A 26730-nucleotide genomic window follows, 5' to 3' on the forward strand; every position below is an offset into this window, starting at 1 on the left:
ATCAATTAAGTCACATCTGACTAAAAAAGTAAACATTTTGGAGTCAAATCCAATGAGTCAAATGATTTCAGTTAACTCCGACGATTCAGTCCAAAGAAGAAAAAATAAAAATGGTACTACGTAGTTTTTTCATTGCTTGTGCCTGTGGCCAACCCAAAGGTGCCTGGTGTTACATAAAGTGGCTCATGCCAACTTATGAGACCATCCGAGAAAATGTCCCCCCTCCATAAGCCTAGCCGAGGCTGGTGGTAAGTAGTCCAACTGGTGGTAGGGTCAAACAGAAGTCCCTTAGGCTGGCTGGTCTTTAGGTTCATTTGACCGGGAGCATTTCATTTCTCAGCCAATCTCGAAACCAAACTCCTCCAGTCCCCCTCTCTTCTTCATCTCCTTCTTCTGCTACTGATCTGCAAATCCTTTCTCTCATCAAGTTAGGGTTTCAATGGAGAACTTCAAAAATCTTCCATCAGATATCATATTTGACATTCTGAGTCGTTTACCAGCCGAATCTCTTCTGGAATGCAAATTAGTCTGTAAACCCTGGAAATATCTTGTTCAGCATCCATCTTTGTCTCGAATCCATCTTGATTATGCTGGTAAGTCAAGTTTCATCTTTTTAAGTCGTCGACTAGGGTTTAACGAACTTTTTTATAGCGAGTATGATGAGAATTGTCACGAGGCACCGTTTCATGGATATAAACAGATGAATTTAAAACCTCCATCTGAGGAATATTCTTTAATCGGTTCATGCAATGGTTTAGTTTGCTTCAGAGGATGGGATATGCACGAAACATGGGTTATATTGAATTGTGGACCTTATATCTGTAACCCGATCACTAGAGAATGTATTATGCTTCCAACATCTAAAGGGGAAAAGGACTGGTGGGTTGGATTTGGTTATGTTATTTCTACAGATGAGTACAAGGTTGTTCGGATATCTGAGTCTGCTGGAAGTGAATCGAAAGTTGGCATTGTTCAAGTTTACACTCTTGGCAGTGGAGATGGATGGAGAAATGTGGGAACAATCGACATCAATATGCGTCGTATGTCACAATATGCTGGTGCATTTGCAAATGGAGCTATTCATTGGGTGAGCAAGGATGTAAGCGTTGTTCTGGCTTTCAATTTGGCTGATGAGAACTTTAGCCGACTTCCACCACCACCACCACCACCTTATTTGTCACCAGATGATGATGATCCATGTTTTAATATTGTACTAGGGGTTTTAGGTGATTCTGTAAGTGCTACTTATTCTCACAAAGGCGATGATTGCGACGTATGGTTACTGAAGAAGAGTAGAGATAATAATGACTTCAGCTGGAATAAGGAGTTCACTTATTTCAACAGTTACGCATCACCACCATTTGAATTTACGAAGAGTGGTAGACTTCTGTGTTGTGGGCATAACAGAATTTATCGTCACCATCCTAAAGCTTCATCTGCCGAAATGGATGTGAGTTTTGGCAAGCCTGTTTGTGAAGCGATTCCTCACAAGAATACTTTAGTTTCATTGAAAGTACTAGGAGAAAAGGATACAAAAACAATGATGAATCTGGTGAAAAAGCAAGTTCGAATGAGCAGACAGAAACCAGTGATAAACTGAAAGAACAGCGGAACAAAGTAAGAGATCTCTAGGTATGTATCGTGATAATAAACTCTCATTAAAGTTTTATTCATTTTGAGATTAGATACAGTGCTGATAGTATATCGTTTATGAATTGCTCTTATAGATTTTTATTGCTATGTTATTGTGCATTTGTGATTTACTTTAGTTAGTCTTAAATGGAGAATGTAATACCAACTTTAATAATTATATTGTTTAAGAAAAATGAAGTCTGAGCAGTATGTGCATGAAATATTGTGGGATTTGGAGAGGTTTCCCTGTAGTCCTAGGCTCCCATGTATTCAAGGAAACTGTTTGACGAATAATTGAATGATTTCATTTATAAGTAGGAAAAGATTCAACTTCATGCAGGAAAAGGGGCTTGTGCTTTTCCTTACTGTCGCAAGGCACTAATCTATGTGGTTCTGACATTATTTAGGTCCAAATTTGAGGGGGTTTGTGTACCCTGAAATAGGAAAAGATTGAACTTCATGCAGGAAAAGGGGCTTGTGGCTTTCCATACTATCGCTAAGGCCCTAATCTATGAGGTTCTGACATTATATGGGTACCGTGATGTAGGGGGTTTGTTTACCCTGAAATTTCATACATTTTTCGTTAGTGCAACACCACAATTATGGGGTTATATTAGAATCAATGGTTAGCTGTCATCCATATGCTGGCTATTTTGGGGTATTTTAAGAAGTGCTAATACTTATGCGGGGTCTGTCAAGGTATCTATGTCATTTTTATCTGAAATATTAAGTTTCCTATCCTCCTTTGTTGATGGATATGGCATTATTAAAAGATGTTTATGAGGACCTGCTTGGTATGTGGATCCCAAACCCCAAATAGTTCTACTTTCACCGTGTTATAGCCCTTGACATTTCGAGATTAAAGTCTGTGATACGGTTTGATTTGCTGAATTTCTTCAGTCGAAAAAAACAGTGCTTTTGATAGGAAACAAGAGAAAATTTTGTCTTTGGCTCTTCGGTCTATTAATTTCATAAGAATAGTGAACACTAGTGAGAAGAACCTTGTCGAGGTATGCGAAGGGGGTGATGCTGTTTAGAAAGAGAAAGAAGCTTTCACCATCAATACTGTATACAATTTGACAAGAGTGGATGTACAACAAACCTAATCTCAATGCGTCATTGGTTGTACATGCTTTTGATTATAACCATTGAGATTTCAGCTGTTCAGTGATAGATTTTTTTCCCCACAATTCAAGTAAGAAACCTCTAGCTCTGCTAACATTTGTATGACAGGGATTATGCTGCTATAGTGAGGGTTTAGGCATCTTTTCTTGGTTAGGATGACTTCACCCACATATGTAACATGATACTGGTAAATGAAGTTTCCATTATTGTTTGAATGTTTACTGTTCTGGGTTTGATGAGATATATAGATCATCAATGAAGTTTTTTTCTACAATTGTTAGGTTCGCGCGCATGTTCTTTTCCTTCTATTTTTTCTTCTGTGTCCTGCTCATTGAGTGTCATTGTTTATTTTTTTCCGTTTTTCATTTGGGCATTTTTTGTTTGTTGGTTAATGGTTAATACATAGTATAGAGTCTATAGACAGACAAGGGACCCGTTAGGTGTTATTTTTGGTGGCTCAAGACCCATCTGATCTCGGTCGTGGTTCTTAAGTTGCAGGGGACAGAAGGAGCGACTCTAAAGTGGCTTTCACCTCTTTTAGAGAAAATCAGTGACTGAGTAAACTCGGTGTGCATTACCTATTTGGGGTTAGAGCAACTAATTGTTGCTTCAATGTGCCTTTATGCTGACCATGTTTATTCGTGATATGAGTTTTAATGATGATGGCAATGATGGTTTTTCTTTTTGTTGTAATCATATCAAGGGGACTCAGTGTTAGAGTGAGCCCCTAATGCTACTCTTAATCTGAGAGTGAGCCTAATGTCAAGCTCAACCTTAGGGGCATGTGGAATCAAGCTTTGACTGAGCTGCAGCCTGGCATCAGGCTCATTCTTTGTTTGAACTGCTCTATCCGTGCCAGATGCACTTGTTCAGTTATCCACTACAAGCAATAGAACTTGTGCTTTAGATTCTTCATGATATGTTAGCATGAGAAAACATTTCACAGATAACCTAAATTTTAGGTAGAGTTCAATCAATCTTAGGTCGGAAACAACAGAAAAGTTATCATCAATTAGCAAAAGTAACAGAAATTGCTGACACTAGCTCACAGAATGTGCTACCATTAGACCCCATAATGATACCTCTAGAGTCTAACGATCTACTGATGTTAGGCACATGATTTTTCTAGCCATTGGGATCCAAATATACGGATAGTTTTCATGTTTAATATGGATATGGATCAGCAATGAGAGTTTTTTTTTTATCTTCGATTGTTAGGTTTGTACAGGCTGCACTGATCCTTGGAGTGTCATTTGTTTTTCTTTCTGGCCACTAATGAGTGTTATTGTTTATTTTTTTCATTTTTTTTTCTTTTGGCCATTCTTTTTGTTGGTTATTACATAGAGTTTCTCAAAGTTGATTTTATTTGGCATTGCAGCACCAATATCTGAAACTGATACTGCTTGATGGAGAGGTACGCACGCACGTTGTACTCCAAATTTGTCATGCTTATTGTCGATGCAAGGAGGCAGAATTCTGGATAGGAGGAGCGAAAAGAGAATTTTCTGTTATATGTAATATGACCTCTGAAACGTCATGGCAGTAGTGATTGATGTGGCAGTGGATTTTTGTAGATTTCCTTTTATTATCTGGATATGTTTTTGGCTTTTGTTGGTGAACCTTACAAAACCGTTCTGTAGACTACCTTACTGTTATCTTGGTCCATTTGCTCAGTACGAGAGGCAATGCAATATCTTGTCATCAAGGGCTAGTTGCCTGATTCTATGTTATTCAAAATTTCACTATGCACAGCTCAAGCGCTAATCATATGCCAAAAATTAGCATAATAGATAGAGTACCTGTGCTCATACATTGGCCAGGGAAAAGGAAAACTTATATTTTTCTCATGAGAACATTTTTGGGATAGCCATGCGAATGCTATTGACTTGAGCATTCAAACCCAAGCCTTGAAAAGCTGACCAGCAAAATATCTCCTTGAAAAGCTCAACAGCCAGCACGTAAATAATTGAACGTCCAACAGTTAAGCTTCTTAGCGAAATTGTCTAATGTGAAAGCTATTTACAGATTTGTTTTGCTAAACAAAATGACAAGTGAATAAGTGATCAACACTCGTTTATACTCTCTCCGTTACTTTTTAATAGGCCAGTTTTTTTTTTTTTGAGAAAATTAAGGAAATTAAGAGAACTAATTATTGAAAGTTGTCCTCTATACACTTGTCAATAAAAGAAGTGAAGTGAAATGGTCCCCATGACACTTGTTAGCCAAAGAAATAAGTGAAATGGTCCACATAACATTTGTCATCAAAAAAAGTTAAAAGAAAAGTGGTCCCAGAAAATTAAAGTAACATTTGACTTTCCCAATTAGGAAACTGGCATATTTTTTTGAAATATTTATTTATATAAACTGGCCTATTAAAAAGTAACGGAGGGAGTATACACTTGTTTAATTCCGGGCTTTCGATATCCCTTGGATTCACCGTATGTGGCATCCCGAATGCGGCGTTTCTGACCTCCATCCATATCACTCGTCAGTCTCTTTTTATGGCATGCAATTTTTCTTTAGGAAAAAATATCCTTCGGTCCTTTTTTAGGTGGGTCCATGTCTGTTTGGTCCTTTAGGAAAACGCCTTTACCGTTTAGTCCATAATTATTTAAAAATATTAAACTGACAAAAGTACCTTTTCGTGTTAATTTTTACTTATTTTCTTGTAGCAGTTCATTCCAGAAATGAAGTCCATATAAAAACCTAAAAAAACAGAAATGAAGTCCATATAAAAAGCTAAAAAAACAGACTTCATTCCAGAAATGAAGTCCATATAAAAACCTAAAAAAAACATGCTTCATTCCAGAAATGAAGTTCATATAAAAAGCTAAAAAACAGACTTCATTCTAGAAATGAAGTCCATATAAAAAATCTAAAAAACAAACTTCATTCCAGAAATGAAGTCCATATAAAAACCTAAAAAAACAGACTTCATTCCAGAAATGAAGTCCATATAAAAACCTAAAAAAACAGACTTCATTCCAGAAATGAACTCCATATAAAACATATATAAACCCAACTTCATTTCTGGAATGAACTCCATATAAAAACAACAACAACATCTTCATCTTCTTCGACGTCTCCAACCGCAGCAGCAAACATCATCATCACGAAAAAACATCAACAAATCATCATCAACACGAAAAACATCAACAAATCGAGATTTCCAACACGAGTAACAAACATAAATCATCATCAACACGAAAAACATCAACAAATCGAGATCTTCAACACGAGCAACAAACAAATATCTCATCATCTTCGTCTTCAGCACGGCAAAACATCAAAAACGCATCTTCATCTCCGTCTTCAACAGTAGCAAAGAAATCAAAAACGCATCTTCATCTTCGTCGTTTTCATAATCTTTATATGATTCTTCGTCATCTTCATCTTCAACATCATCATCTTCATCAAAATCAAACATCCGCAATAAAAAGAAAGAAAATCAAGAACAGAGAAACTAGATCTGAAAAGATTAAGAGAGAGAAAACAAATCTGAAAATAAAGAGGAGAGAGAATGTAAATCTAAGAATGAGATACTTTTTAGTGATTTTGTCTATATATGTGACCCCAAAAGGGTATTTCTGCCACCACACAATGACATTTACATCATCCATGACATCAACGTAGGACCAAACCATAATTTTTAGGACCAAACTATAATATATTTTACCAAAAAGGACTTAACAGACAGTTGACTGGGTCAACTGAATTAGACTCTCTCTAATATATTATTTCTAGGACATAATGGTATTTCCTACTTTTCTTTGATGCTTAGAAATTGTAACGAAGTTCCCCACTCTCTCGCTCGTAGGGCAAAAGTCAGAAATACTTCCGTGTTCTGGTCTCCGGTCTCGTCCAAGGACGGAGCCAAGATTATAATAGGTCAAGGAAAACTTTTGTTAGCGGTGCAAAGAACCAAAAGTAAAAAGGCTTGTAAACTTAAACCCGTAGTAGGGCCCGAATTAGGTTTTGTAGTCAGCTAAGCTGGGTATCCACTGGGCTGGCTCCACCCTGCTTCATCCTCCCGTTTATTTAAAACAAAACAATTTTTTTCTCGTAAAAATAGTAACGTGGCACTTGTCTAAGAGCTTATCCAATGGTTAATGCGTGTTTCATATGTCGCACCATAGTTAAGACATCCTCTTGAAATAACATTTAAGGTAACAATTTTCCTCGTATGAGGAGCAAAAAATAAACATCTCCAACCTATAAATTAAAAATATTTTTAATTGCGTGTGTATCGTTTGATGATTGATTAAGATCATTCCTATATTTATTGTTGCATTGATTTTACGGGTAAACGATGAATTGGATGGGAAACATTGTCTAAGTTAACGTCAAGTTTTAAACATTGGCTATGACATCCTTTATCCAAAATTAGGCCACCTCATCTATATATTGGTTTATGAGGTTAGGGTTGGAGAAGGTTTTTAGAAAATATGAATGTATATCCTATATGGACTTAGACATTTTGCGTCACATACACTCTATTGGAGATGCTCTAAGACTAAACTCATATTTTAAACACTGGTCCGGGACTAGGCCGGACATGATATTTATGTTTGTTTACCCCTTAACCCATGAGGAACCCGTTTATTTCATTTCCGAGCATCAGTCAGTCTCGTGGCTTTGTAAACAAATGAAATCCTTTTCTCTTTGAAACCCTAGCATTCTCTTCTTCTTATGCCATAATTACTATTCTGCAAATTCATGTTCCTTAATTTTAAGGTTTGGATGGGGAACTTTAATATGCTTCCATTGGATACCATGTTGCACAATTAAAGTCATTTGCCAGCTGAATCTGTTTTGAATGCAAATTAGTCTTTATACCTAAGAGAAATTTTGTTCAACATCCATCCTTCTCTCAAATCCACACAAATCATCATCTTGATTATTCCGGTGAGTGGAGCTTTATTTTCTAAAGTTGAGAACGAGGGATTAAATTATTTTATTATGCACGGTGTCACACACCCAATTTGCATTTTATTTTTCAATTTCCCTGGGTCATAATCGACAATATTTTGGACTAGTGAATCATCTTCACCTACAAGTACTCGACCTTGCAAACTTGCATCAAATTATGCACATGCCTAACCTTTTAAGTATTTACCAACATAAGTATTTCTTTCTTTCCTATCAATCTCTTAATGTGTTACACAACCCTTTAGAGGTTTGCTATCCATCAAATTCACAAAACCAATAATATAATAAACACAAATATATAATGCAACATTCTCTTTTATTTTATCAAAGGAAGATTACAAAACGCGTCTATCGCACGGAATAAACATGTCATCACTCACTTAACGATGCCTTATTCTCTTAAACCTGAGACTACATTTCTGCTAACTCTCCTTACTAATTGACAATGTCTTTCCACACATTCATATCTCAGCAACATAACCAAAATCCGTGCATAACTGATGCACAATCCTTAGACAACCAAGTGTCCAAGAAGTAGTTTCCGTAATTGCCTAAAGTGATGCATAACCGACCAACCTTCTCAGATTTGTTCCAGCGATGCCACACATATACAAAGTGGAAGTAACTTTGCAGTTACAAATCACTTTATAACTATCCTAACTCTTCCTGACATTCATCCACATGTGTAAAGTCTTCAAATGTACATAACCACATCATAACCGCCGCTTTGGAGCCATTCTCTCACCATCTTTTGCTGAACTCGACTTGGCCATGTCCTTTATTCAAATTAACGCTTAATATGGAGAAGACACAGGCCAATACTCATGCACGAATGTTGCATCTTTATGTCCCTTGGGTCATTCGATTTACTTAGCCAAATAAAGGACTACAATCATGCATTTGGCATGCGCCATTACTCTTATTGTACCGTCCAGGCCTTGGTCATTCCTTGGAATAGCACACCGGGAAACTCCTGGATAATTCCATGTCCTTGTATCAAACTTGAGATGGGAATGCTCAAATGCACGAGCATGCATAAACTCTTGATGCACTTATCACTGGCATCATTTTTGTCTTCGTTGGGAAGCTTCATTTCGTCGGCCAATGTCGCTTCTTAGTTATGCTACTGACCAGGGTGGTAACAAACCTTCACCACCCATTATGTTCAACTTCCAAATTGAACGCATTCAAGTAACACTAGAAAAAAAAATCAACCAAAGGCTACTAAAAAAAGAATTCAACCGCACAAAAGTCCGTGGAATTTTGAAACTTCTCTTTTGTTGATTGTGGAAATGAATCAAATCCCACCCTTTTCCTCTTTTGAGTTGGAGAAAACGAAGATGTAAATATTACTTGAAAAATTACAAACACAAGAGATTGTTAGTGGAAATCTTTGAACCGTAGAAGTTCTCTTGTGGGATAGATAATGGAGAGAGAAGGAAAAAACAAGAATGAGTTCAACTTTGTTTTCGGAACTAGCTAGTTATATTTTTTTTTCCGGATTTTGATACAAAAGAAAACTAACTGGATCCATGGGTACTTCAAAATAGGTATACATATCATTTTACAAGTATTTCACATATATACTTGTTAAAAACAACTAGTGGATGACTTTTAATAGGGGGTATTGATAGCGGTATCCTTTTACTGATTTTTTTCTTTTGTCGAACGAGTCTTTCGTCTTTTCTTCCTAAAAAAGCGGGGGTCTAACAACCTTACCCAATATTTCGTTTAGGCAATCTGTATGGACAAACTCCAATATAATTTCAAGAGAATCAACTAGACAGTCAGACTCAACCAATGGAAATATATTCAAGAGTTGTATCTCTGCTTCAGAATGTAATCACCAAATCAAACAGATAGAAATCCGCGAGCCTGATTATTATGTGAAACAACTTGAACGGTACCAAAGACAAATATTCAAGTGTGTCAGTCAATTTATACACAACCAAAGCTTGGATTATCTAATTGATTGAACTACGCACAACCTGTGATATTTCAATTATATAAAAAATATAATGCAGAAAAGAAATAACACAGACACCAGAAATTTTGTTAATAAGGAAACCGCAAATGCATAAAACCCCCGGGACCTAGTCCATATTTGAACACCGCACTGTATTAAGCCGCTACAGACTCTAGCCTACTACAAGTTAACTTCAGACTAAAATGTAGTTGAGCCCTAACCAATCTCACGTCTCTGAATCCCAGCAGGACTATACACACTTGATTCCCTTAGCTGATCGCACCCACAACTAAGAGTTGCTACAATGCAAATTCGAAGACTTTATAAACAAATTTTTATCACACAGAAAAGTCTATTGAATAGATAAGTCTGCCTCCCACAGAATACCTATGAGTTTTGTTCCATCTTTTGATAAGTCAAGGTAAACAGGAACCAATTGATATGCCGGACTTATATTCCCGAAGAACAACCTAGTAATATAATTCACATCACAACAATCTTAATCGTGTGGTAGCGAAACAAGATATTGTGGAATCACAAACGATGAGACGAAGATGTTTGTGTTTCTTTTTATCTTGCCTATCGGGGAATAAATCTCGAGCAAATCTTATAGAAGATAGTACTCAATACGATAGAAAATGAAAAGATCAGAACACACAACTACAGAGAAAATAGTTGGGTCTGGCTTCGCAATCCCAATGAAGTCTTCAAATCGTTAACTTACAAGGTTTTGGAAAAACCTAAGGTTAAAGGAGAATCGACTCTAGTCGCAACTTGTATCATACATGAGGTGTGAAAATTAGGTTTCCCGGTTTCTAGAGTTCTCCTTTATATAGTCTTCAAATCAGGGTTTGCAATCAATGTTACCTTGGTAACAAAGCATTCAATATTCAGCGTTGGATGAAAACCCGATTAGACTCAAGCTAATATCTTTCAACAGTTAGATCGAACTTAGCTTGTTACACACAAATGAAAAGTGACTTTATTTAGATATGGGTAACCGTACCTAAACGTGTACACCTTGTTGGCTCAACAATAGTTAACCGAAGTTATCCATACGAACACTTTCATATCAACCTTGTTCATCTCAATCACAACTATCAAATGACTCAAATGAAACTAGTTATAGAGTTGTTCAATTGTTTATATTCGCATAGATGTATACAAGACACAATTGAAGCAAAATCGATTTTGACTCACTCGAATCAATTCATGAACATTATAGCCACGGTTTGCAAAAGATTGATTTCCTTATTATGTAAATGTATTAGTTCATCAACAAACCGATTTCAGAACATAACCTACTCAAGTATGTGAATGGGTACGCATACCTAAGTGGTCGGACTAAGTTTGGGCTCGCCAGTACGGGAACGGGTACATGTATCTTCCAAAATCAGTTAAAATCCAGAACATTGAGATCACGCCAGTACGCGTACGGGTACGCATACTAAGTTCTCGTACTTTCATTAAACCAACGAGTACGCATACGTGTATGCATACTATGGTTCCCGTACTTGGAATAACTTGCAACAGTTAGCATACAAGTAAGCATACTATGCTATATCCAATCATGGTTATTTGTTTTAAACTCTCAATTCGATCATTGAAACATTCTTAGAAGACAGGAATAGCTGTCTCACACAAACTATTAGCTTCAAAGTAATTTTCAAGTGATCGAATGATCAATACGAAACATTCCGAGTCTACATCAAACAACTGTCTCACACAAATCATGTAAGATGTTACCAGGCGATTTTCACATGATCATCTTTTGATTTTCGTCAAGAATATAAGATGAACTTGGTTAAAGCGAAAGCTTACCAACACATATGTCAAGAAATATGTAAGCGAGTTAAACTCAGCTCGAAATATCAAATGTGTATAATCGAAGTCTATATAGCTATACAAATTTTGTCTCAAATTGGAGATAGAGTAGATTGACTTTTGAGTGATAGATGAGTTCAAGTTTCCACATACCTTTTGTTGATGAAGTTCCACAAGCTCCCCTTAATAGTTTTTGTCTTCAGTCGATGAACGACGTGAAGTCTAAAGCTCAACTACACTTTCTATCATAATCCGAGACTTAGCTATAAGTAGACTAGAAATCAAGACTTATAGTTTCGGAAATTAAACTTGACAAACAAGCTTGAGATAGCAACGCTTGCGCGTTCGACCGAGCAGTGCTCTAACACTTCCTATTTTCATTTTCTTGATCAACGATGATATTTAATTCAGATTTTGAAGCTAATTTTTTTTAGCAATTAATCAGTTCAATAAACATAGATATTTTATTTTTTATATTTTTTTATTCGGTCTTTCTTCGAATTCTTCTCTATCAAACAACAAAAAGGAAATAACCCAAATCCTAATGAAGAAACACGAGAAAGAAATTAAGAACTAATGGTACGTCCTCAGAGATTGAACTATTTTCCATATATCGATTCAGAACACCACAAACACAGACTTGTTACACCTAATGATGTTTGCCTGCTCTGGTACCAATTGAAAATAAGCAGATACCGAGTACACCACCAACTTCTTCATTCTGCAACCTGTATGGACAAAACCTAATACAATCACCAATAGGTCAAAGCAAAGACCCTTAAACAAGATTGTATATATAATTCTTCTTTTTCTCTTCCGCAATTAATATGTATATACAAAAGGTCTATGTACCCGATTATGTAGAAGAGTTCTTGGACGATCTCAAAAATCAATATCGAAGATCAATTTATTTGTATACGAATTCTAACAAGTATGAAACTTGCAATCTATCTTTCAAGATATGAATTCAACATGAACAAATCTTGTTTTTATCTCAAAAATAACAAGGAGTTAAACTATATAGACCGATTACATACTACTTGTACTATTCCTAGTTAAAGATAAAAAAAAATATAATTAATGTGGAAAAAGGAAAATACAAGACACCATAAATTTTGTTAACGAGAAAAACTGCACCTGCAGAAAAACCTCGGGACCTCGTCCATATTTTAACACCACAATGTATTAAACCGCTACAGACACTAGACTAATATCAGACTTCATATTAGAATGTAGTTGAGACCGAATGTACCCTCCAAGAAATTCGGCTGAAATCATGTTCCTTATGTCTTTTGAACCTCGCAAGATTTCACGTACTTGATTACCTTAGCTGGCGTCCTTTGCAGTCTAAGAGTTGCTTCAACCTCAGTAAAGAATTTTCATACCTATCTGCCTCTAATAATAAGTCTTGTTTGATTCATCCTTTGATAAGTTTCAATTTAGGTTTAGAAATATGTTTGCAGTTGACAAACCCTAGCAAACCTCACGAAACCAGAGTACTAACTCTTTATTAACAGAGAATCCTGGATTGCTAACCACCTCTCAAGAACAATCCAAGAAAATTAAAGAAGAGTTTATATATCTATCTTGAGGAATCACAAAGTCTGGGGGAATAATACTTAATGATTTTTATATACTAAAATCTGCGACCTTCAATAACCAATAGACCAAGATCCGAATAAAAGAACTATTAGGTAAAGATAGTCCGACCGGACTTCACGAATATGTAAGTGAAGTTTTCAAAAGTCGTAACATAGTTTAGTTCGTGAAGAAACATATGTTATAGAGGATGAAACTATCCTTCAAACTAGGACACAAGAGCGCCAGAGATTAGGAAATAATGTTGCAAGTGTCTCTCTACTTATACATTTTGATGGCTACAAATAGCTTTGAATTCAAGCTAAGGTAGTTTGAGATCCAAGCAAACAATTTCTCAGTTTAGATGAAATTCTTATTAAAAATTTATGTAAGCATGTAAAAATTCCGTCTTGAAGTTACACAAATGAATATGTACTATGCATAATGATAGTCCATAACGGCAAATATGCCTTTGAAATTACAAGCAGTAATGGTGTTTGAATAAAACTCAATATTAAACAATGACCCACAAGCCCAAAGTGATTTTGTGAATAAAGTTGTCTCAGAATTTTCTATGATTTTATATACAAATCAAACATAATCATATATAATAATTCGTGACCTTTTGCTAAACAGGAACCAGACCGGTTTGCAAACCTCTGGTAGTTCGTAAGGTCAGGCCATAGCGGTTTGCAAACGGAGTTAGCAGACCTATGCTAGTTCCCGAAGTCAAACGGCATGGGTTTGCAATCCGAATTTACAAACTTACCTCATTCCAGAACTCATATTTAAAGGATTTGTAAAGCGGTTTCGCAAACCTACACTATTAGAAGAATTCAAACTGACTTTGGTAATATATAAAAGTATGCGTACCTTGCTCAAATTAATTCTAAAGCTCAAACAATTAAATATGTAATACCAAATATCCATAGACAGTATACGTTGTGGCTTGGACAATTTCCAAATGATCAAATTGAAATAAAAATAATTGGTGAACAACAAATTGTTCCAACTAAGATTACTAAGGATCTATGAACACCTAATGGTTGAATCATATTCCGAGAGTTTAACAAAGGCTAGCTTGAACTCGAAATTTCTTATTTGTAATATTAAAGAAACTAAATCATACGAGATAGTCTCATAATACAAAATGATATATGCCATGAATAAATAGGATAGGTGAGTCTTCACATGCCTCTTTTGTTGATGAATTTCTCGTAAATATCTTCATTTGTTCTCCAGTCTTCAATCTTTGAGGATTACTCAGTGATGTCTGATATCCAACTACCATACTCGATCTAATACTAGTCTGAGACTTTAGTAGACTAAAAATCAGGATATAATTTTTTACATATAACATTGACAATAAGCTTGAGATAGCAAAACACGAGCTCAATCGAGCGATGCTCTAACAAATTTGATACATAGGTGAAGGTTGTCAAAGGTTATACTCGTCCAACAGTTACTATAAAAATGTAACCTCTGCCAAGGATATTGGTCAATATAACGTAATTGAAATCATTGTTGCAAGGAATAATTATGATGGATTGAATGCTATTATACAAGTCATAAGCCAAGATTTCCAATATCAGGTGACTACATGTGAAACCTCGAAAGAAGCTTGGGATATCTTGAAGACTGTATTTGAACGGAATTCCGTAGAGAAATAAACAAGGATTCAAACCCTAATATCTGACTGAGAAAATCTTCGTACGTCAGTATACGTTTGATGAATTTAACCAAAAACTCCTTTATATAGTTAAATCCTTCACATTGTTTAACAAGAACTATTCAGAAAGATATTTTGTGCAAGATTCTCAGGTCTCTACCATCAAGATACGAGTGCAAAAATCATGCTATTACAGAAGCAAATGATCTTTCAAACGAAAAAGGATCGATCGAGTTGGTAAATTAAAGATCTTTGTTATTGAGCACCAATCTGAAAAATAAAATAAAATAGGTATTTCTCTTAAATCTGTAAGAACACTAGTTTCTCCGAGGGTAAATCTAGTGTGTTAGAGACTAAGGATGATACTGCACGACAATTTTGAAAATTCTTAGGAAAGGGGGGAAATTGTTTTTCAAAAGGTACATCGTATCCTTATTATAAGTCGCACACTTGTGTTGTTGATGATATTGAATGCTTCAATTATCGTGGATTCGGGTATTTATCATCTGCATGCGCTATCAGAGACTATAGACAAACATCTTATACTATAACTCTTGATGATATGCCTAGCGATTATTATTATCAAGAGTGTAACACAGACGAGGTTGCCTATGCTGCTGGAAAAAACAAATTCACACTGATTCTGACTCTGATGAAAAAGTAATCCCTGAAGACCCAGTTCCTAATTAACTTCTTAAGGAATGTCATCAAAAAAAAATGTGAAACCGAAAGCTCCTTATTCAGTAAAAAAATTCAATATGACAGGCTTCTTAGTGAGAATAAATACTTGCAAAAGAAACTTGATTTTGTGGGTGCAAGTGATTGTCTTAAAAAGAAATATTAGGGCTTAAGGAAGAAATCTCTGAAGGATAATTCAATAAAAAGATGATTTCTTTATGTATAATAGAGCGTAACTTTCAATTGAAAGAAAAATTCACTTTTCATTGATAAAAATCAGGCAAGTTCAATGATTGAACTTAAAGAACAATCAATAATAACTGCATCAAACAATTGTTATCACATCAAGCTGGAAATACGAAACTCGAGGAAGATAACCTAGTAATATATACTTAACCCTCATTTAACCCTAAACTACCCTTACATAAGGTACTAATTGAAATACAAACTTTTAACTATATACCACCCTGCAGGTACATGACATTGCCCCTCCTAGTTAGAGATCATTGTCCCGAAGGATAAGTATGGAAATTGAGCTTTGATATGTGCCATATCCTCCCATGCACGTTGCATGCTCTGGAGTTGTATTAGACCATTGAACTAGAATTTTTGGGATTTGAGAATCAGCTTTGAGAGTGGTTCTGGTATTTAGGACAACAACAGGTTCAATCATAAAAAGTCATGTATGATCCACCAATGCCAGCTGAGGTAGCATAGTTGCTTGTAGTCCCAAATTCTTCTTTAACTGGGACACGTGAAAAATTGGATGAATCTTTGACCCTACATGAAGTTTCAGCTAATAAGCAACAACAAAAATTCTTTGTAATACTTGAAAATAACTAAAATAGTTTGAAGAAAGTTTGAAGTTCTTCCTCACATCTTCTGAAGTTTGCCTATGATATTGTAACTTTAAAAACACCATGTCATCAACTTTAGAAACCCTATCTAACATTTTCTTTTCTGCAAAAAACTTCATCCTGTTTTGAGCTTGAGAACTCGTCCTTGAGTAATGTCTCTCTCCTGCAAATAATTTTCTATAGTTGCCATAGAAGTAGAAACATGAATTGGAAAAATCAAATGATGTGGTTGATAGATTCCTGCATAACGTGATTTTACATTCGCGTGAAGATCAATGGCTACCGGATTTAGTTGCGATAACGGTGTTTTTTGCTTATTATTCCCTTATGGGATAATTCCGTATTAATGATGAAGAATACAAATAATTCAAATCAAAATGTCAGAATTTTAGTTCTAAGGCCAGCACTCAAGTATCATCGGTATCTGTTTTGAAATTCATGTATTTAATAATTTGTATTATGTTTTTCAGTGATGTATCTTAACATGATGTATTTAGTCCTTCTATAGGGATGGCAACGAATAAATATCCGATGGATATTGGCAGAACATATAAGGTTAAGGTTAAGGTTAAGGATTATCGGATATCCGGTATCCGATAATATCCGGCGGATACCAAAAATTCCAATTCGATAAGGTTAAGGTTAAGTTATCGGATATCAGATTTTTTTCTGATGAAATCCGGTAACTAGGAAAAAGCTAAAAACTTAAGAAACCCAGAGTCTTTATCCCTTCTTGGCGCTAGTGGTTCTTGGAAATATACATTGATTGATGCACTTGCAGGTAGGATCGATAAACGAAGCTTCAAGGGGTCGGTTATGCTGAATGATGAATCTCTTAATACTCGGCTTTTGAAATTGCTTTATTCTTATGTGATGCAAGACGGTCTACTCTTCCTGATGTTAACAGTTTAAGAGACACTCATGCTCTTAGCCGAGTTAAGATTTCCTTGTTTGCTTTCAAAGTCAAAGAAAAAGGCAAGACTTCAATCTCTGATTGATCAATTGGGGATTCAAAATGCATCTAAGACGATTATAGGAGATGAAAGTCACAGAGGTGTATCTGGTGATGAACATCGTCGTATTTCCATTGGAATCAACATAATTCATGATCCGGTCATATTATTTCTCGACGAGCCAACCTCAGGCCTCGATTCGTCTAGTGCTTTCACAGTGGTGAAGACCCTTCAACGAATTTCTCGAAGTGGAAGTATAGTTATCTGCAGGTTAAGGGGAAAATTATAAACACGCCCCTACACAATCGGATATTAACCTAACGGATAGATCCGAACCCGATTCTGATAGGTTAAGGGGAAAATATCCGACAAATTATCTGATCTGATATCCGATATCCGAAATAACGGATAAAATCCTATAGGATCCTGGATAATCGGAAACTGATTCCGGATATCGGACATCCGTTGCCAGCCCTATCCTTCTATATAAATGAAATTGGGTGGATCACCTCTTTCCTTTAACCAAAATAAATAAATAAAAGTAACCAACCAGGTTATAAAGTAGTTTAACAAGTATTCTCAAGTTACGCAAGACAATTCCTCAAGCTCAAAACTACAGATTGTATAATCATTTAAAGTACTTGTTACCTCCAATAAATCTGATCCATGTGTAGATAATAATTCTAATTTTAAAACCAAGCTATATAATTTTCATCTTTTGCATGTCTTTAGTTTCTGTAAAATTAGTATCATTATAGTTCATAAATCCTTACATCTCATTAAAAATCAAGTCTACATCACAATGAAATTACTTACATGGAATGTACAAGGCTTTGTGTCTAAAGAAAATAGGGATTATTCAGGAGATACTATTAAAGAGCATAATCCAGATTTAATTTTTCTGTCGGAGACAAAGATTAGTGTTGATAGAGCTAAATTTCTTACTCAAAGATATTCATATCCCAATTCCTAGTTTGTGAATTCCGTTGGTCTATCTGGAGGTCTAATTTTGCTTTGGAAACAAGGTTTCCCCTGTGATGTGGTCAGTGGCAAATATAATATGATCCATGTCTTCATTCAATCTAATCCTTCAAAAAATGAATGGTTATTATGTTGTGTTTATGGGTCTACTTATGTAGATGTGAAAAAATTACAATGAGAGTTTCTGAAATATCTCAATGATAATGTTTTTCAACCTTGGGTGGTTTTTGGTGATCTCAATGTTCATCTTAACAACAAGGGCCAAAACTCAAATAATAATTCTGTAGACAATTGGGTTAGGAATTTAATAGATTCTGCTGGATTAATGGATTTGGAATAGATAGGTTCAAACTATACTTGGTCTAATAGAATAAATGGAAGGGGATATAAAAGAAGGAGAATTGACTTAGCTCTTCTGAAAAAGCGTAGGTCTAACAACCTCACCCAATATTTCATTTAGCAATATGTATGGACTAACTCCAATATAATTCCAAGAGCACCAACTAGTAAAGCGATCTCAGTTAAGAATTTTATCTAAGAGTTATATCTCAATTCTCAATTCAATCTTCCATCAAACAAATAGGAATTTGCGAGCCCGATTGAATATAAGAAATAACTTGGACGGTATCAAAAACCAATATCCAAGTGTCAATCAATTTACAAAAGGTTGGATTTACAATTGATTGAACTTACGCACAACCTGTGATATTTCAATTATATAGAAAATATAATGAGGAAAAGAAATAACACAGACACCATAAATTTTGTTAACAAGGAAACCGAAAATGCAGAAAAACTCCGGGACCTAGTCCATATTTGAACACCACAAAGTATTAAGCCGCTACAGATACTATCCTAATCCAAGTTAACTTCGGACTAGAATGTAGTTGATCCCTAACCAACCTCACACTAATCAAGTTACAACCGGGTTCCTTACGCCTCTGAATCCTATCAGAACTCTACGCACTTAATTCCCTTAGCTGATCTCACCCGCAACTAAAACCTGCAACGACCCAAAGTCGAAGACTTGGTAAACTAATCTGTCTCACACAGAAAAGTCTATTGAATAGATAAATATGTATCCCTCAGAAATACCTAAGTTTTTTTTTCCGTCTTTTGATATATAAAGGTGAACAGGAATCAATTGATACATCAGACTTATATTCCCGAAGAAAAGCCTAGTAATACCAATCACCTCACAATAATCTTAATCGTGTGGTAGCGAAATAAGATATTGTGGAATCACAAACGATGAGACGAAGATGTTTGTGATTAGTTTTTATCTTGCCTATCGGAGATTACATCTCGAGTTAATCTTAAAGAAGATAATACTCGATACGATAGAAAACAACAACATCAGATCACGCAACTACAGAAAATAGTTGGGTCTGGCTTCACAATCCCAATGAAGTCTTCAAGTAGTTAACCTACAGAGTTTTGGATTCTAATTATGTTTTTCCAAAACCATGTAGGTTAAAGGAGAATCGAATCTAATCACAACTAGTATCACACAGGAGGTGTGGGGATTCGGTTCTACGGTTGTCCCTTATATAGTATTCAAATCATGGTTTGCAATCAATGTTACCTTGGTAACAAAGCATTCAATATTCACCGTTAGATAAAAACCTTATTAGACTAAAGATAATATCTTTCAACCGTTAGATCGAACTTAGCTTGTTACACACAAATGAAAAATGTATTCATTCAGATATGGCTAAACGTACCTAAACGTGTACACCTTATTGGCTCAACAATAGTTAACCAAAGTTAGCCTTATGAACACTTTCATATCAACCTTATTCATCTTAACCATAACTAGCTCAAATGACTCAAATGAAACTAGTTCTAGAGTTGTTCAATTGTTTATATTCTCATAGAAGTATACAAGACACAATTGAAGTAAAATCGATTTTGATTCACTTGAATCAATTCAGCAATATTATGACCTTGGTTTTCAAAAGATTGCATTGCTTATTATATAAATGTATTATATGAACAAACTGACTTTAGAACATAACCTACTCAAGTATTAAAACTGATACGCATACCTAAGTGGCCGGAATAAGTTTGGGTTCACCAATACGCGAATGGGTAGGAATACCAAAAAACTCAGTTGAACTCCGGAATTGGACTTACGCCAGTACACGAACGGTTGTGCATACCCCGGACTTCATTAACCAACCAGTACCCATACAGGTGTGCATATCATGGTTCCCAGACTTGGAATAACTTGCAACAGTTAGCATACAAGTACGCATACTGTGATATATCTAATCATGTATAATTTGTTCTAAACTTTCATTTCAATCATTGAAGCATTCTTAGAAGACGGGAATAACTGTCTCACACAAACTATTAGCTTCGAAGCAATTTTCAAGTGATCTAATGATCAATACGAAACATTCCGAGTCTACATCAAATGACTGTCTCACACAAATCATGTAAGATGTTACCAGGAGATTTTCACATGATCATCTTTTGACTTTCTTGGAGAATATAAGATGAAATTGGTTAAAGTGAAAGCTTTCCAACACATATTTCGAGAAATATGTTAGCGAGTTAAACTCAACTCGAAATATCAAATGTGTATAATCGAAATCTATATAGCTATATGACTTTTGTCTCAAATAGGAGACAAAGTAGATAGACTTTTGACTGATAGATAAGTTCAAGTCTCCAGATACCTTTTGTTGGTGAAGTTCCACAAGCTTAGTAGTTCTTCGTCTTCAATCGATGAACGTCATGAAGTCTAAAGCTCAACTAACTTTATATCTTAATCCGAGACTTAGATAACTAGACTAGAAATCAAGACTTATAGTTTTGGCAACTAAACTTGACAAACAAGCTTGAGATAGCAATGCTTGCGAGTTTGCCCGACCAATGCTCTAACAATCTCCTCCTTTGTCAATTTTAATGACAAAACTATCAATACATATGGATTACAAAATAAATAAACTTTGTAGATTCTCATCCAAATATTTGTTTTCCTTGGTTCTTTAGAATTACTCGAAATCTTCGTCACTTCCAAGTACTCCAGTGATTCTGAACATGTTCAACTCAGCATCATTGTTGTTGAAGATTCGAAGCTATAACAATGAAAAATCAGTAGCTCTCAATCAAAGGTGTAGACGTTTAGGTACGGTTACCCATATCTAAATGGAGTCACTTTTCATTTGTGTGTTACAAGCTAAGTTCGATCTAACGGTTGAAATATATTAGCTTGAGTCTACTCAGGTTTTCATCTAACGGTGAATATTGAATGCTTTGTTACCAAGGTAACATTGATTGCAAACCCTTATTTGAAAACTATATAAAGGAGAACTCTAGCAACTGGGAAACCTAATCTCCACACCTCCTGTGTGATACTAGTTGCGACTAGAGTCGATTCTCCTTTAACCTTAGGTTTTTTCCAAAACCCTGTAGGTTAACGACTTGAAGACTTCATTGGGATTGTGAAGCCAGACCCAATTATTTTCTCTATAGTTACGTGTTCTGATCTTGTTGTTTTCTATCGTGATTGAGTACTATCTTCTCTAAGATTGGCTCAAGATTTAATCTCCTATAGGCAAGATAAACAGTAGCCACAAACATCTTAGTCTCATCGTTTGTGATTCCACAATATCCTTTTTCGCCGCCATATGATTAAGATTATTGTGAGGTGATTGATATTTATAGGTTGTTCTTCGGGAATATAAGTCCGGTATATCAATTGGTTCCCGTTCACCTTGATTTATCAAAAGACGGAACAAAACTCGTAGGTATTTCCGTGGGAGAAAGATTTATTTATTCCTATAGACTTTTATGTGTAAGACAGATTTGTTTATCAAGTATTCGACTTTGGGTCGTAGCAACTCTTGGTTGTGGGTGAGATCAGCTAAGGGAATCAAGTGCGTAGTATCCTGCTGAGATCAGAGACGTAAGGAGCGCAACTGTACCTTGAATCCGTGTGAGATTGATTAGGGTTCAACTACAGTCCATTCTGAAGTTCATTGGTAGTAGGATAGTGTCTGTAGATGCTTAATACAGTGTGGTGTTCAAATCTGGACTAGGTCCCTAGTTTTTCTGCATTTGCCGTTTCCTCGTTCACAAAATTTCCGGTGTCTATGTAATTTCTTTTCCGCGTTATATTTGTTTATATAATTGAAATATCACAGGTTGTGCATAAGATCAATCAATTGAGAATCCAACCTTTGGTTGTTGATTAAATTTATTGACACTTGGATATTGGTTTTTGATACCGTCCAAGTTATTTCTTATATTCAATCGGGCTCGCAAATTCCTATTTGTTTGATTGCAGATTGAATTGAGAAATTGAGATATAACTCTTTAATATACTTTTCTTAAGATTGAGTCTGACTGTCTAGTTAATTCTCTTGAAAGTATATTGGAGTTAGTCCAGACAGATTGCTAAACGAAATATTGGGTGTGGTTGTTAGACCCCCCGCTTTTTCAATTTGTACCACAGCAGGCAAACGCGTTTAAGACTTCATAAGTCTGTGTTTGTAGCACTCTGATTTGCATGGATAGTTGGTTATCTCAAACTCGCGCACATGGAAATGAGTTCCTAAAGTTTTGAGTATGCTAAATTTCTAAAGCTATAATGGAACTCACTAGAACTCAAAAAAATTCTTCTGAGATTATTGATTTTCAAGGAGCTAGGATAAAGTTTCTTGAAGAAAAACATGATCAGATCATTGATGAGCTTGAGAAGTCTCTTGGTAGATAGAGAACGGGAACTCTATAGCATCATTGAATCCATCTCTAACAACATTGAAAAACTTGTTCAAGAAACTACTCTACAGCAAGAAAACATTAGTACTCTTGAGGATATTGTTGAAGAAGATTCAATTAGAGAAAAATGTTTGATCGAGACTCACTCATCAGATCCAAACAGCCTTCGTGTTGGGAAAGATAAACTGGATGCATCTCTTCTTCTATCCCAGGAACAGTGCAAATCCTTGAAAAAGGAGAACTCTGTTTTAATGAGGAAATCTTCTGTGCCAATCACTAGTTCTCAAGGGGAATTACCGTTCATGAAGAAAAGTACTCAAAAAGAAGTTCCTTCTAAGAAATGTTTTCATTACTTACAGTCTTTTAATAGGGATATAACCTTAAAACAGGTTTTTTTTGATGTTTCTTCTCCACGAACCTGTTCTTCTTGTGGGAAAAAGAATCACCATGTTCTACATTGTTTTACTAGAAAGAAACAGATTTCTGAGTTTCGAAATCTACTTCCTTTAACAGTCGACAGAGTAAATTGTCTGACGACATCTACAATGGATTTCATTCCTACAGAAAACCATAAATTCTCATAAAAAGGATTTCAATGGTCACTCATCTCGAAATATTTTCTGGAATTCTTGCACCACAAATATACAAATTCCCAGTATTTATGAGAATAAAATTGGTAAGTCTAAGTCTAGGAGATGGATTTTTCACAATTCTGATCCTCTGGAACCGATCTCCAGAGATCATAGACTTAATCCTCAGAAAAATATCTCTGATGGATTTGCTAAAAGGGTTATGTCCATCTCCTATGGAAAAAGAAATAACCGAAGGAAGGAAAGGAATATAAGGATCAAACCTTCAGATGGTATTTACAATTCATCTCTCAATTTTCATGGTGGGATTATATATATATATATATATATTGTTTTTGCCTTCCCTAATAAAAAAAAAGGGAGGGGGTGGGGGGACTCCTCAAGAAGTGGTGAATCTTGAGATGGAAGAAGACATTAAAGGATGCGATTATGTTCAAGAACTTGTCTTGGAAAAGATGATTGAAAGGAAAGAATACAACTCCTGGATTGGAGAATCTGTCAAGGATTTAATTCTTTTTCAGAATGACTCTAGGGTCGAATTTTCAAATCTTCAACTGCAAATAAATCAACTTATCGATGGTCAGACCAAAATCCTTGATAATCAAAAGATCTTGATCAGGAATCATAAGAAACTCACCATGGACTGTGTCAAATCTAGGCATCTTGGCCGCTTTTTTGATCGAAAAGTTAATGTTCTAACTCATGAACATGGAGTCTCTACGGTCAAAAGAATTAAGGATATAAGGGATACCTTTTATGATGGACCCTTTCAAAGGTATGATGTTATCAAAGAAACTTGATTTTTATTTTGCCTAGGAAACTTTTTATGAGAATTTATTCTTGTGTTTTAAGAAGGATAACTAGGATTTGGGATAGCAATTATTGTGAGTACATATAGCTATTTCCAACGATTTTTATCTTGCAATGTTTTTAGATTTAATTATTTAAATTCTAAAGTTTATTTGGAAGATGATTTTGCAGTATTAATTTTTATTGGTTTCATATATTGCAAAAATTGTTATGGGATATGTGTGTTTACATCCGTGAACTGTGACTGTCCCATATATGTCAAAAGTTAAGCATATTTGCAAATATTGATGAAAATATGATGAACTTTTGATTGCAAAGATTAAGTCTATTATATGTGTTTATGAAAATATTGATGAAAAATAGAATTAATCTTTAAATATTCCGCAGTATTGATCTTTCCCTGATCCATTTCTATGTGAAAGTATTGTGCGGCTCCATAAGTTCTCTTATGTTGAGCATTTCCGATTAAATTAATCAACGGTTCTCTTGTGGTTAATTTAATCGAGTTTTCTAGATACAAATTCATGTGATTTATTAATGTCCAAATAAATTCTTCTTTTCTTGTAAAAGTAAGGTCGCTCTTGTTGTTCTTTCGGGAATGACATTTTATGGGGGAGAGTTCTTAATTGAACTTGTGCTTAATTGCCAAATCTTTGTGGGGAGTGCGGCTGTGGAATATTGTAGGAGTTTTCTTGTATCTCTATTAACTCCTTGATGAATGCATTTAGTTTCGACTATATGATTGCATCTAAACAGTGGCGAATCGAGAAATTTTTTTTGATGGGGGCACATTTTGTTCTTGAAAATTTTATCTAACAATGTCATAGGTAAAAGTCTTATACACCTATGTGACTAAATTAAAATACCGGAAAGCTCATCCAAATTGGAAAATTTACATAAAAGTGGTGCAAGACTCATTCAAAGGTCATAATAGTAGAGTTGATGCCAATTAAAGGTCTAAAACCACTAACTAGGATATTTTATCTTTAGAAGTTGATATCCAAGACACATACACATAATAAAACCCTAACTTTACAATAACCCCAAATCGCAGTGAAGCTAATTTAGAAAAAATAAAATCAAGCACATTAAGATTATAAGAAATCAATGTATAACCTCAAATTCTAATTACAAACAAATTCATAAAACCAGTAAGGAGATTACTAACCTAGAATGAGAGAAGGTAGAACATGGTGTACTCCATCTTCTTTACCAAAATCTCTAAACTGTTTTCGTTTTCTTTTTTATTGTGATTTTTGATCTTGGGAGTCGGAGATTAAAATAGTTTTATAACTAACCAAATATCTCGTATATTCTGACTCTCAAAGAATACTTGTGGGTCACTTGGCTTTCGAAGGACATGTGTTAAATATACACTCGTACTAATAAATTTAAAGAATCTTATGGGGGCCAATGGCCCCATTGTAGATTCGCCCTTGCATATAAACAAAGTTGATATGTTTTCTTTTTGTCATGAAGAATCTCCATGAGAATTTCAATAGGATCCCACTAGTTTTCTTACCTTTTCCAATCTATATTGACAAAAAAGGGGAGAATTAATGTGTAGTTCACACTACAGATACATATGGTTTACGAATCATTATGTAAGGGGGAGTGGTTTCCATGTGAGATGAAGAACTGACTAAAAGGGAGTGATACATATCACCATAGTATTGTTGTCAAAGTTGTGATACAATTTGACTTTGATGTTGTGTAATAATGTTATGACTCTGTATAACAATGATCGACAGCAATTGTTATCTCATTGTTATAGCTACGGATCTTCAACAACTATGATGCTTAGTTAAACACATTCAGAATCACTGGAGTACTTGGAAGTGACGAAGATTTCGAGTAATGTTGAAGAACCGAGGAGGTCAAGCATTTGGAAGAGAAGCTACAAAGTTTATATATTTTGTAATCCATATGTATTGATAGTTTTGTCACTAAAATTGACAAAGGGGGAGGAGCACTGCTCGGTCGAACTCGCAATTTTTGTTATCTCAAGCTTTTTTGTCAAGTTTAGTTGTCAAAACTATAAGTCTGGATTTCTAGTCTACTTATAGCTAAGTCTCGGATTAGGAAAGTAAGTGTAGTTGAGAATTAGACTTCACGTCGTTCATTCATTGAAGACGAAGAACTACTAAAGGGAGATTGTGGAACTTCATCAATAAAAGGTATGGGTAGACTTGAACTCATCTATCACTCAAAATTTTATCTACTCTATCTCCTATTTGAGACAAAAGTCGTATAGCTATATAGATTTCAATTATGCACATTTGATATTTCGAGCTGAGTTTAACTCGCTTACATATTTCTCGAAATATGTGTTGGTACGCTTTCGCTTTGACCAAGTTCATCTTATATTCTTGACGAAAGACAAAAGATGATCATGTGAAAATCGCTT

At 35.2% G+C, this 26730-nt stretch overlaps 1 protein-coding gene across 1 annotated transcript; it reads left to right on the forward strand.

The window, feature by feature from the left end:
- Positions 1–352: 352 nt before the first annotated feature.
- LOC113319305 (F-box protein At3g07870-like) lies at positions 353–4472 on the forward strand. Its single transcript, XM_026567568.1, has 2 exons — positions 353–1632; positions 4136–4472. Exon 1 carries the CDS (start codon positions 440–442, stop codon positions 1598–1600), a length of 1161 nt encoding a protein of 386 aa, XP_026423353.1. The 5' UTR covers positions 353–439; the 3' UTR covers positions 1601–1632; positions 4136–4472.
- Positions 4473–26730: the final 22258 nt, after the last annotated feature.

This window comes from Papaver somniferum, chromosome 10, assembly GCF_003573695.1.
Source record: "Papaver somniferum cultivar HN1 chromosome 10, ASM357369v1, whole genome shotgun sequence".
Lineage (NCBI taxonomy): Eukaryota > Viridiplantae > Streptophyta > Magnoliopsida > Ranunculales > Papaveraceae > Papaver > Papaver somniferum.

Coding starts and splice junctions, on each gene's coding strand:
- LOC113319305 (XM_026567568.1), top strand. CDS start 440: ATGGAGAACTTCAAAAATCTTCCATCAGATATCATATTTGACATTCTG.